Genomic DNA, 14,603 nt, shown 5'->3' on the forward strand with positions numbered 1-14,603 from the left:
ACGATTTCATGTAGAACCAAGACAAGAAGTCTTTTAGTGAAAAATCCATGTTGTTATTACCATCCACTCAGGATAAGTAGGCAAAAAAAGATTTTCATGATGGCCATTGTGGTAGTCATTGTGAATTTCTGACTGAGACCATTTTCAATTAGGATGAACTAGACCTTAAGTTAAATGTCAGGGTAAAGCTCCATGAAAATCCTCCAAGTAACAGTGGCGATAATAAATGTGCTAATGGAAGTATGGACAATGGTCAACAGTCCATCAAAAAAGCTCTTCTGGTCTATGTCCAGCAGAGTTAAAAATGAGTTGGGCTTAATTATGTAAGACCAGATGACATGTGCAAAATGTCATTGATAGAAACACACTTATGTTGTACTTCCTATCCATGGTTTCCACAAATGCCAATTTTTCCTGTACAGTTACAATGCATATATGCTTTGTGAAGAAGATGCTATTTTCATGACAATAATCTTTCAGCCATATTAGTATGTAATAGATGTTTTTTCTTTCTATAATCTGCGTTTTGATTGACTTGTTCTCTATGTGCCAGGATCATATTTATAATTTTATATATTCATCTTTTAAATGTGCAGAATTAGGTATTTTATTATTTATTGTTAAATATTTTGGAATGTATCTTAAGTTTGCATTAGGTCTGCTTCATATAACAGAATGCTATCAGATTAAAATAATCTGATCATGTCACAACTATATTTTTATCTCAGATAACAAATGTGGGTCAAATTATTATTGTTTTATGAAGTAAAGAATGAGAAGTGTTCTATTTTTTTATAATCTAGTCCAGTGTTGTCCAACCTTTTTGACACCATGGGCCAGTGAAATGTTTTTCTTGAAGCCTAGGGCCGCAGCAGAAAACTGAAAAGCAACGACTATATAGCTTCTCGAGCTCTGGCGGGCCATTTAAAATCAGCCAGTGGACCGCATGCAGCACACGGGTCAGATAGCACTTATCTAGTCTGATTATTCTTGTTGCAGACGGATTACTGTATGAACATGGTTATCATGCAATTTCATGTAATTGTTCTAACTGGAAAAAAAACAGGTCTTTTCTTATGTACATAAACATGATGTGAACAGTGGTGTTTGTACCATAAATCATGCTAGAATTTATGTACCATGTATTACATGGTTCAGTTGTGTAGTTTTAGCTGACTCTGGCATTGGCTTGTGTCAATAACCGATAGATATTGGCAAATGTTCCTGCATCAACATGTGTCTGCACAGAAGTAATCTTCCCAGTGGATCCTTTGACAGACAGGATAGGAATGTAATATATGTGACAAATCTCCATATACATGCTTTATAGTGAAATAGGCCAACTTCATACCCACCACTGGCATTATAGTGAAATAGGCCAACTTCATACCCACCGCTGGCATTATAGTGAAATAGGCCAACTTCATACCCACAGCTGGTATTCTCATGAAATAGACCAACTTCATACCCACTGCTGGCATTATAGTGAAATAGGCCAACTTCATACCAACCACTGGTATTATAGTGAAATAGGTCAACTTCATACCCACCACTGCCATTATAGTGAAATATGCCAACTTCATGCTTACTGATGGTATTCAAGTGAAATAGGCCAACTTCATACCCAATGCTGAATGATGTATCAACATAATTTCAATGTGAATAAGATGAGGAAGCCCGTTAGCTTTGGACCCATAATCCATGGGTTGGCAGTTTGACAACCTGCCCTGGTCTGCTTTGTTCAGCTGCCTAAGCATGTTCTTGAGGAAGGCAAAAGTTCCCCATTTCCTTGGCATGATATAGTCTATGTGTGTTAAAAGTGCCAATGAAATGATCAAAAACATTACAAAAATGTAATAACATTATAACTTCATATTCATAGATGGCTGGTATATTCTCATATATTCATGATGGCTGGTATATTCTCATATATTCATATATTTTGTAAACATTACAATTTTGCAGATTCATGTTTCGCATGTCAGTATCATAGTTTCATAATTTTATTAATAAGAATTTTGTTAAAGGAGCAGAACAGTTTGATATTATGTTAACAGAACTTTATCATCTATGTTTGTTGAATGCACATGCTACTGTGTAGAGTTTACTGTGCAACATATGAAAAAACTTCTCAATGCTTTACTGAGAATTCAGCATGTCAATGAAATATCAATTTAGTACATGTATGAACTAATTGTAGTGAGCATTTGTTTAATCTAAACTGGGTACAAGATCAAAATACCGGTATGATTATTTAGCTACGGGTATCAAAACCTGTAAAAATCTAGTAGGACTGAATTCATTTCCATATAAATATTGTAAACAAATATACCATTTCCATAAATGGTCTCTCCCTCTTTCCTAATCCAAAACCAGCTATTTAAATAGTGGTCAAATAGTCTCAATGACCATTCCTATATCCACCCCACACCAAAAGTTCCTCTAAGAAAGTATCATATTAAATGGTCACAATGGTTTCTTAACACTAAAGGCAGTAACTTTAGTGCATGGACTATGAAAATAAACTCTTTGTTTTCCCAAGAAAGAAACTGTTTGGATAAAGACATGACATCCAAACTATTGCGGATGAGAAAGGAACTGTTCAGATAAAGAAATGACATATAACTGTTGTGAATGAGGAAGGAACTGTTTGGATAAAGAAATGGCATACAAACTGTTGCGGACGAGAAAGGAACTGTCTGCGTAAATACATGGCATATAAACTGCTGTGGATGAGAAAGGAACTGTTTGGATAAAGACATGGCATATGAATTGTTGTGGACAATGCCTCATCTTTCTTATAAGTACCACACTTAAATCAATTGTTCACTGTAATTTTACATTGGATATACTATTCATTATGTTAAAGAATCGGAATAAAACCACAATATTGCTAAGAAATGTGTTATTGGGGTGAATACTTGAAGTAAATTGTCCTTCTTATAGATCTCCCACTTACTTTCTTGCAGGGAGGGAAAATTAGCTAATCATTGTACAATATAAAGATTAAAAGAAAATTAATTTGACCACAAATTTGCTGTAGTTTATTAAAAAAGTCGCATAGCTAGTAGGAGCAAAATGTGTTTTCACCAAATTTTTTTGCATATAAGTATGTGGAGCTGGTCAATTTTGGTCAGTCATATTTCTTACACTCTTGTTGTGACATCAGTCTGCAAATTTATTTAATGCTGTGCTAAAATATTATTTGAGAGGAAAGATTTTCTTGGATTATTAACTGGAATTACAAAGTGCTCACTCCACTAAAATATTATTTTGGGACTATTGTTAATTATTCAAATGTGTTCTGGACAATGCCATTTTCATACATCAGGACTGATGGCAGACAATTACATTTGAGAATCTAAATTTTAATTAGAACATGATTCTTTTGAACCTGAATAGAACTTTTAGGATTATATTGGATTCTTTTCATAATACAGTTCCTCTAACATTTTCATTTAAAAACTCTGATAATAAATTGTTTTTTAAGCTTTACAAAATACTTTGGTTTTGCTTCTTTCTGTTACTTAGCTTATGACCAGAGTTGTAACTATGTTAAGAGGCAACTTAATGAATTGGTTATTCTTTTTCTTCCCAGAATAGATCATAATAAACCAGCACTACATTAATTATTCTACTGGTTCAAATTTTCACAGAATGCTATGCCAAAATTCTACAAAGTAAAAAAATTAAGGATGAGTGTTTGTATTTGACAGCGTATACAAGATGGGAACAGCTTTTCAACTTAAAAGACATCAGAAGTCTTTGAGCAAAGATGACTGTCAATCACTGATTTGACAGATTCTACATTAGGTCTAGGTCTTTATCTTGTAAGATAGCAGATAGCAGATACCAGAGCTCTAAAATAAAAGCAGCTGAACTAGCTACCTCCTTACTGTATTCACCACTCCCCTGATAACTCACGAACCTGCATGCAATCCTGGATAGGTAAAATTGGTAAACAAAACCTCAATATATCACTCATTTTACCAACAAAAATGGTAGTTAGTTAGAAATAACATTGTGAAATTTGTATGTTTAAATTAAAAAAATCACATATTTTGTTAAAATTTCTTGGAAAAAATATTTTCTCAATACAATGAAGAAAAACAAATACAATATACAGTGAAAATATTGATCAATTAAAATGTCAGTAATGCCTACCGGTAGCAACACTCAAAGAAACAAATACCAATTAAATAAGTCTTGCTAAATGAAATTCATGTTTTACTGTTTTCATTTGGTTTTAGTGTACTCATCATTAATGTGATTTGCCCTCTTACATTCAAACAAGAAAACAGTAAATCAAATATCACAGTGATGCATGTGAGCATTTCCATGAAAAGCAAACTCTTTTTTTTTTATATCTATGACTTGTTGAAGTGTTAGTTGCACTGTTGCAATCAATTAAAAGTTGACCAGCAAAGTATTATCATGTTAATTAGTCTTCTGTATCAAAACAACTAAAGAGGTATTTAAAAGGCATGCAAATATTACCTGCATAAAAACAAACAGTCAGTCATGTGTTAAGTCAACTCATTTCAATCGACTATTTTAACACTGTAAGTACATGTAACATAATTAAAGTATCTGTTGGTAAAATTAATCAGTGGTTTATCATATTCACTAGCAAATGCTATCAACAACAGCAAAGGAAGGTTACTAAGTGCATAAAAAACTTAGTTTCATATACATTGTTCATTATGGAGAAGCAATTTCCATTAATTACAGTGAACTTAAGACCAAAACTGGCACTCAGAGGCCTGCTCAGGGATGAGCAGTACCAGTAGCATGTATCCACATTTACAAGCAAAATAGCAATGATGTAATACACACTGTTTTAGCGGGTACATGCGATGTGTGTTGAGATCACCTGAAGTAATGTTTTTAACAATCTTTCTGAATGTGAATATATTGAAAATAAAGAAATTCTTAGAAAAGATATAAATTGATAATTATTTCAATACGATTATTAGATGAATATTCAATATCTAACCCCACCTCTTCCCACTGTTTATGTCCATCTATTAATTTTTCAGAGGTCCCTTGCTAACTTGCATCCTTCCTTAGATCGCAATCTATGTTTCTGCATCCAGTTGTGCACGAGTTATCCAGAAAGAGATATTTATAAGCAAAATGTAAAATGGATAGAAAGAAAGTCTGATGAATTCTATCAATAAAAGAAAATTGGACAGAATTAATGAATGATAAATTTACACAATGAATTCTATGAAGAGGATAATATGACAATTATCTGAAATAATAACAGTAAATGTAAAAATAATTAATAATACTAATGGTATTCTGTGTATAAAAAAATTTCAGGAGCCAAGATTAAAAGCTAAACCTATATTCAGTTGTGATCTGTGTACAAAAACCAGTCTGACCTTTTCTAATATGTGACTATAATTAACAGGTTATACTGTACCTACATACATATGTACTTACCTACCCACCCATTCCACACACACATGAAGATCCATGTCAGGTAGAAGCAGGTTTGTGGAGAGAGAGAGAGAGAGAGAGAGTGAGAAAGAAAGAGCAATGAGAAGCTTCTGAAACTCTGCCTAAGAACTTATCACTTTTCTTAACAGTTTTGGACAGAAAGCTACCTTTGACATAGCAGCTGAAGTAGATCTCTGACAGCATTGAACAGTTCTGTGTCAGGTCACCAATTCCCTCCTGGTTCCCATCCACATACCATCGTTCCTGTGCAATCCGCAAACGTAAGTTAGAGGTGCCACCTTTTTCTTCATCTGCAGAATCCCCAGTACTGAATGACACCCTCTTGTTGCGAGGACTTGCCAGTGGTCTACTTGGGTCAAGAGAAACATCAAAGCTAAAGTCTTCATGCAAATCCCTGGGCAATGTAAAGCTCCATGGATTAACAAGTGACTCAATAATATTCACCATGGTAGTTTCATACATGTACAGTGGAACAAGCAATGGCTGTGTCGGTTCTTCAACATCATGTTTTAGTTCCTCTGGTATGGGATCCTCTTCTTCAACTCTCTGGCCATCATTCCCTTTCTCAAAAAGTTCAGCCTGTTCTTCAGACTTTGTATCAACCCTTCTTAGGTTTATTGTATCACTGTGTACACTCTTAGTTTCAGAAATATTGACCATTAAAACCTTTCCCTTTTCCTCAAACTCTTTCTCTCTTTGGTCAACAGAACTACCAAGGCCCTTCAGAAGAAGAAGGTCATCTAAAGAAGCTGGAAGAATTGTGATGAAGATACAATTGCTGCTGAAGGCTCTGATGAAACATTTCCACTCAGGAGTGCTTTTCTGTTCAGATGTACTCTCAGACTGGATCCTGGATTTTTCAACAGATTTTTCCTGAGACTGATTATTAGTTCTTTGAGGTGCAAGTTTATCAAGTGGGAAAACATCAGGGAACCCTTCATGGTTTTTCTCTCTGACATTCAAATGGGAAATGTAAGCTTTGCTCTGTTCCCCATACAAAGTGAACGATCTCTGATACACATCATGTAACTTGTCCAAAAAGAATGAAAACAAAAGGTTGTTTGTATTTTTGCTGTCTCTTTGCACTTCATCACTGGCATTTGTGTCTGAAAAAAAAGAGCAAAACAGCAAAATTAAGATAATGCATGCATTAAAATTCTTTACACACAGGTATGTGCAATGTACAGTAATGAAGTTTCCTGTCTAGAAACTCCAGCAATGGGACACAAATTTTGTCTTTAGTTATCAGACTGAAGATAAAATGCAATAATATAAATGAATGAACATCAAAAAGTTCACTCTTAGATCCAGACTAATTCAATGGTTGAATTTTAACCCATTACTCTGTTAGATGCAAGTCTGTCATGCTAGACAATGAGCTACCACATCTCAGGTCTAATAGCCAAACGCAAGGGCAGCTGGCCACGATATCTGATCTACTGGATGTTTCCTGTAGAAATTTCTTCATTGCTGTTTGATTGTATATATTTCGAAAACAACTGTTTCAAAGTTTTTCTGGTTTTTATATCATTATCTATATCTGTTGGCACAACAGCATCATTTACATTGTACTGAAATGTCTTTATTTCAGGATGCTAAAGTTGTTGAAATTTTCTTAAACTGTCTATTTAGATCAGTTTTATAAATATTTGTTATTTTCAGCAACAACAGCCATATTTGATATCAGATCAACAGCTTTTTGGAAGAAGTTATTAAAAGTTTGTTTTGGGGGGTTTTAACTGCAGTCGACTTATGGCTTCATTCCCGGATGCTTTCCATCTAATTTGGTCAAATTTTGTTGAAAGTTTTAATTACACAAGTTCCATGGCAAATATAGCTGAAACTGGTGCAGTTGCTTTTGACATGATTCCCACGCTTTCCTAAAGATAAATTTCCAGGTCATTTCCAGGGTTTTTCCATGATGAAATTAATTTTTTCAATGTTTACATACGACATTACTGAATGGAATTAAAGAACAAAATATATAAAACATGCATTTTCTAAATGAAAAGATCTTTCTTTTTCAAGACTAACCAAAAACATCAAAGTCAGAAAAGATGATCATGTACAAAACCACAAAATGTATCACACGAAACAAGTTTGATTATAATCCTAAAAACTGGCATGTTTAGTCATTTCAATGTACAGAATAAAAATTCTAACTTTATTTTGCTGCATTGTGTTGCTAAGTGGGAACAACATAATGAACATAAATTATGCTTTGTTAACCTTCAAAACCTTTAGTACTAAAGAACTCTATAGCAATATAAATATATATATATATATATATATATATATATATATATATATATATATACACACACACACACACACACACACAAACACACACAGTGCAACCCCACTATAATGCAAATTCAGATAAAACGCGGTCGTGGCCTGGCTCCCAAAATTTTGTAAATTCATTCACATATGAAAAAATATTTTTTGTTCAGAGTACATGAAACAGTGTATAAAAAATGTATTATCATTATGGGGAAGTGATCATGCATGAATTTGAATTTAATATGATCGTGGAGTAGTTCTTGAAATTTTAAATACGTGTATTTTTCTCGTACCAGGAAAGAATTTTCTTTTAAGTATGAGAAATAGTGTGTAAAACGTTTATCATTTTGGGGAAAAGTTCGCTTATGAATTTTAATATAATACGATTGTGGCGTAGCTTCTGAAATTTAACAATATCACCGGGTTCTTGAAGTGTTATGCCAAAATAAACATAATCAGAAATGTTACTTATTACTGGTCCATGAGTAAAGCCAGTAAGTCGTCTTTGTGATTGTCTTCAATTAATTCTGTATACATTGTTCAAACAATAGCCAACATGTGTTTCTTCTTTAACTGATACACAACCAAGAAGCAGACAATGTGGTGGTTGATAAACGATTCTCACAATTTAATAAACATCAACAAACGAAAGCTGCCAACATGTTTGCTGGGCTTGGCAGTATTATTAGATGCAATCAGTTGACCAGTAAATAATGTCCACTTTATTAGCTGGAAGCTGAAAGGGTATGAAATTGTACATGTGTTCAGCTTAAAATTTTTTATAAAAGTGACTCGTGACCATTGCAGACCTACTGCACTTAGTTATCTGGTTTTACATGGGTATGGTGTTTGTTTATGAACTCGTTATTAATTTCCTATTTTTTATAAAAATATTTTACCTTTATGGAAATGCAAGTTCACAAACGCAAGTCATTCTCTGCACTTTGTGCAATGATTAGTATAGTAGTTTCCACAGGTTTCTTTTGATATTCACAAAATCTGAAGTAAAAGTTATATGCACGCTGAAAGCATATGTTGATTGTTAATTATTCTTGCTGTAGTCTTTCAAACAAATAGGCGTACAAGCGTTAATTATTGGAAATTTGCAATCAATGTACATGGAAATGCATACAATGTTTTTCTAGCAGTATGAAATTTGTACAGACACAGTTTATAGACCCTGGAACATAATGAACCGTATACATGCTTCGTCTTTCTTTACCTAATTTTGCTGTTAATTTTTCCCATTGAATTCAGACACATAATGATGTGTGACAAAATTATTGAATAGTTTAAATATGTATGCAATTTTTGCAATAAAATTACATATATTATGGATTAATTGCAAGCCCCGATGGTACAATATCAGATGACAAGTAAACGGTGTTGTTACTCTGTTCATGCTGTAAATTAGACGTTGAATTCAGACACGTTGATCTGGGGAAAAAATTATTGAATATTGTAAATCTGTATGCAATTTTTCAATGGAATTACATGCATTATAGGTGAACTGCATGCCACGATGGCATGATAGTAAACGGAGTTGATACCCTATTCATCATATACATTAGACAGGAATGCATGTATATGTGCCAATGAGTTGTTGTCTGAAAAAAGTAAAATACTGTAAAACCCCACATTAACGCAACCCTGATATTAACACGATCCGATTTTTTGGACCCTAATTATTGCGTTATAGTGGGGTTATAGTGGGGTTCCTCTATATATATATATATATATATATATATATATATATATATATATATATATATATATATATATATATATATATATATATATATATATATATGTATATATATATATGTATATATATATATATATATATGCATCTCATAGAAAGTAAAATTTCCTATAATAGTATATATATATAAAAACAATAAACGCAAATAATTAGTATCTTGTCTTGTAATGAAAAGAGCTTAACCCTGAATTTGTCTGTGCCATTAAAATACCAAACAAGATTTTTCAAACAATCTAATCTCCTTAAGACAATCTGGTTAAAAATCCATCATTTAAAACACATTTTCAAAAGGGTTGATTTAAATTTTGACAAAAGACCTTCAAAATTATACACTGTTGTATAAACAAAGACTGAAAGTTCTGTAAAATCAACTTTTCTTGTAATTCATTAAAACCAGTCCTCAAACTTGTACTGATACAGGGGTTCGTATCGTTTTTTTAATAAACCACCATGTCGTCAATTTCTGCGCGTTGGGTAATGCTGCACAACGATGTCATTTCTGTAAACATTCAATCATGTGGTTTTTTTTGTCAAAATCCATTTTGTATCAAGAAAGAACAATTGTACTTTAATTAAGAAAAGTGATATTCATAAAGTGTACAAAAATACCCCACATTTCGAAATGCATATGAAAATGTGATTTCTAAATGTCAACATGAAGACCACTCCATGACCTTGTTGAACCTGTAACCCAGAAAATCCTTTTTACTACGTATCTGTTAGAATCATACAGATAAAGACATTATATGATGGAAACTTAAAAATATTTTGCATCTTAATCCAAATTTCCAATTTTGCAGTTGTACCACATGTACAAAGTCGTCTGCTACCCAACATGTCAGCTTGCTACTAGAATGGGATTCTCATGAAATTTCCTGGTGTATAGGCTGTTTCTATATTCTTTAGTAATTTTTCCCCATAAACAAGACATTGTAAACACATTACACCAAATTCATTGTTGTTTCTCTTCCACATGATAGCTTATTTTTTTATAAAATGTTGCACTTTACTAATTTTTTTATAAGATCGGTCTAGTTGGCTTAATATTGCTTGCCATTTATTGGCATTGTTACAATGAATTTTATAAAACTAGCTATCAACCTGACCTAATTGCTTGACTCAACTGCTGACAGAAACAGTCCAAAATAACGTATTTCATTTCCAAAGCCAGATGGATAAACATTACATCTTTTCAAATCTGTGCGCAGAATTGGCTGACATATAGTGAGTCATGAAAACAGGAGGTGGTATCACATGTGTCCAAAAATTAATATTATTTTGAACAGAATATTCTGGTAACAATTGCCTCTTTTCAAATGGTAAGCATTGCAGTTTTTTTTCTTTCATCAATTGGTCGACTTTGGTATGGGCTTTGCTTCAATATTGGAGATGGAAACCTTAGGTGCGCAGGGATGACAATTTCTCATTTCTGCTCTGAGATTCAACAATTTGGACTACAAATTTGGCTTAAAATGAATAGCAGTCCATTTTCTAATCGAGTTTCCTCCAAATATTCCCACCCCATTTTTCATATTTGGATATTTAGGATGGGGTGTGGGGTCACTGCAAATGCAAATCGAAAATTTGGAATTTGCTGCCACCGTGCGTTAGCAACATATGGTAGCCGCTTACCAGTGGGCCTAGAAAATTTAAACTTATGTTATATCAACTCATAACTGCAAGAAATTGATAGGAATATGATTTATTTTCTCAGAAATGGCAAGTATTATAATCATTATGTCATTAATCCACTGACAGACAAGACGAAACTACGGGATAGATGAAACCTGACCCAGTACTCGCAATTTGCATTAATAGTCACAAGACTTCACAAATTTCAAATGATGACATCAGAAATCCAATAGTCATGTGATAAATTTAAAGAAATTGAATTATATTAAATGTAAGTCACATACTTTTTGTAAAAACCAGCAATATAGCAAGTCTGAGTTATCAAGAAGAGAGCATGTCAATGTGGTAGTCACGTGGTAAAACAGAAGTCCAGAAGTTGTTCTCGGAATACATAAACATGGAGAATTTTGTGTTCTTTCATTTTTTTTTTTTTATTACAACCAGTATGCAACTTTAATATTTTTTTTTCTTCTATAACATTTGAAAATGTGGGCTGTTAGATTTGTGTACTCATACGACTAGCAATGCCAATCAGGAGTACCAAGTCACATTTCATCAACAACATAGTTTTATCTTGTCTTTCAGCAGATTAAAGACATAATGATTTTAATACTCACAATTTCTGAGAAAATAAATAATTTTCATAACAATTTCATGCATGTATCACTCAATCTAACGACGTTTACAGTTTGCTAGGCCGTCCTGTAAGCAGCTCTGCAATGCCACCACCATGTTGGCATCTTGTGATGCTAGACTGGTTTTCATACCTTCCATGTGAGGAAAGATACGGATATCGAGCTGACTTTGAAAGTAAAAGTCTACTAGACAAATCTAATCCTCTGGGCTTTTGGATTTACTCAGCATACATGTTAGAACTCGATAAATTTAACTCACGATCAGTTTAGTTATGACTCAATTACGTTATTGTTTCCAGCCTCAAGTGGTGTCAGAAAATTCCTAAGTTTTTCCCAACTTTCATAAATATTTGCAAAATTTAAGGACTTTTCACGGTCAGGGAAAAAAATTATCATTTCTCCCAACTTTTTCCCAATAGCATAGGAACCCTGTTTTGAGAAACAGCAGAAAATAGCAATTGCTGCCAGAAGATGCACGCACAACCATACCATGGGCTCACTTGATCTTATGGCCAGTACAGCCAAAAGAACAGAAATGTGTTCACAGAACATGAATGCCCTCCCCAGTGTCTAAAACATGGTCTATATGCAAAACTTTACTTGACGGAAAGTGGGACAGAGAAGCAGTACATTCCTCAACCACATCTATGGTGGGGGCATAAAAATCTGTAAATTTATCATTTCACATCTGACATTTTTCTGAGGTCATATTAACACACTACCAAAAACTATGTCATTCCTTTCTGGGGATCAAAAACTGATGTCGATTATTGCCAGAAATTTAGAACAGTATAATACATTACAATAAGGTGCTTTACAGCCATGGATCACTGCCTGTGCAAAGGTTGTCAAGTATAAAATGGCAGAAGGGGCAAAGGGTCAATTCTTAATTAGGTCTGGGTTCTACCCGTACAAAATTAAAAGGAGTAAAGATTTTAGTACATCATAAGCATATAAACGTCAACATATGTACACTGGAGTATTGTAAATGGCATATTATACATCTGCCATGTCATGCTATTTCATGGAAACCATTTTTCTTCTTTCAGTCCCTCTGAAATTGGCCACTGACCTTTTAACCCCAAAATCAACAGGCATATTCGACAGTTTCATATGCAAGCCATCAGCAAAGTTCAATCAAAGAATGTGGTGTAAACTTAAGCCATTCCTTATTTCAGTCAATGTGATCTTGGCTGTTGATCTAAAAAATTAAGAGGGGTCTTCCTCATCTCAAATGCAAGCCCTCTACAAAACTTGGTCAAAGAAACCAGTTTCCTCTTCAAGTCACTGTGACATTGACCTTTGATCCCAAAAATCAACAGACGTCTTTTGTTTCTCATATGCAGACCTTTAACAAAGTTATGTTTCTGTCATACAAGTCATGTTACTATGAGGAGTTATCCTTCTTTCAGCCCCCATGGCTCTGACTTTTGAACTTATAAGCCAGATATTTGATAGATTTCTTCACTATCCCAAATGTAAGTAACAAAGTTTGGTAACAGTAGCTGGTGGAAAATTCAAGTTAGTGTGTGAAAACACAATAGGGAATAGACAAATGGACAGACAAACCATGAAATAGTCATGCACAGAGTTATGAAGAGTAGAGAGAGATTTAATTGATGCATATCTGAGTACACACATGTATGTGTGTGTGCATGCGTGCATGAGTGTGTGTGTGTCCATGCATGAGTGTGAAAATAATTTAAAGAAAATGAATGATAAATAGAAACCTGGATGGATACAAGCAAGGAAAGAAAGATAAAAAAAACTTATTCTGCCATCACAAGGAACAAAGTTAACTTCCTATAAGTCCTTCTCATTTCTGAATGTAAAATCCTCAAATGGGAGTCTTTTCTTTCTCCTCTTGCAGTTATTACCATGAGTGTAGATGGGAAACAGAAGTTCTGCCTGCTGGCTCCTCTTCAGCAGAGACAAGATGCTGAATGGAAACTGTACATGATGAATGTTTTCAGTGATGTTCGTCAAGATGGTCTCTGGCTGCAATCTTCAAAGATACAAAAATAATTTGAAATGTTCACTTATTTCAAGACAGCTGTATAGCAAGCTTACACAACATATACAACTCAAAATCTTTACTTATTAATGTGAACTGTATAGCAAGCTTACACATGTACTCAATACTCCAGATGGCTAGGACAGAGATGAGGTGAAGGAAGTACAACCATGGATGGACCATGCACATGCTGGCTTCAGGGATTGAACTCAGAACCACATAGGTGCATACTGAGTGGTTTACCATTCTGCCAAGATACCCTGAGCTATACCTTTGGTTGAATTACTATATCACTGCTGCTAGAGTATATACAATCATGTGCAAACTGGTGTCAATTAAAAGCTCTACTTCTGTCAAGAATACCACTTTAAAGTCATCTTCACCTGAGCAAACTGGAGCCAATTACAAGTTCTTGTCATGAATATTCCTTAAAAGAAATCCTATCATGAACAAAGTGATGTCAGTTACACATTCTCCTTCTGTCAAGAATACTACTTTAATGAGTCCAAACTGATGTCAATTACAACTTTTACTTGTGTCAAGAATACTCCTTTGAAGAAGTATTTTCACATACATACTGATCTGAATTAAAAGTCTTAGTTCTGTCAAGAATACTACTTTAAACAGACGCTTTCATGAGCAAATTGACATCAATTACAACTTCAGCTTCTCTAATAAATACTCTTTCCATGACAGTTTCTCACAAACAAAAAATGATGTATGTGAAGCCTGCTAAGCCTATGCCTAAAATGCTGCAGTCTTCTACCAGCCTCTATGTGTGATCTGGATTTTTGTAACATAGCTTTAACAA

At 33.8% G+C, this 14,603-nt stretch overlaps 1 protein-coding gene across 4 annotated transcripts in view; it reads right to left on the minus strand.

Moving 5' to 3' along the window:
• Positions 1 to 14,603, minus strand: part of LOC149807091 (KICSTOR complex protein SZT2-like) — a 338,108-nt gene that overhangs the window by 165,840 nt on the left and 157,665 nt on the right. For all 4 annotated transcript variants that reach the window (XM_089961812.1, XM_089961821.1, XM_089961796.1 and 1 more), the window contains exons 22-23: positions 13,656 to 13,783; positions 5,613 to 6,572 (exon numbers count right to left, since the gene is read on the minus strand). In XM_089961812.1, the coding sequence (XP_089817938.1) occupies positions 5,613 to 6,572; positions 13,656 to 13,783 (1,088 nt within the window). The remainder of the gene's footprint in view (positions 1 to 5,612; positions 6,573 to 13,655; positions 13,784 to 14,603) is intronic.

Source organism: Sinohyriopsis cumingii, chromosome 1 (genome assembly GCF_028554795.1).
Source record: "Sinohyriopsis cumingii isolate HCF-2022 chromosome 1, ASM2855479v2, whole genome shotgun sequence".
NCBI classification, from domain to species: domain Eukaryota; kingdom Metazoa; phylum Mollusca; class Bivalvia; order Unionida; family Unionidae; genus Sinohyriopsis; species Sinohyriopsis cumingii.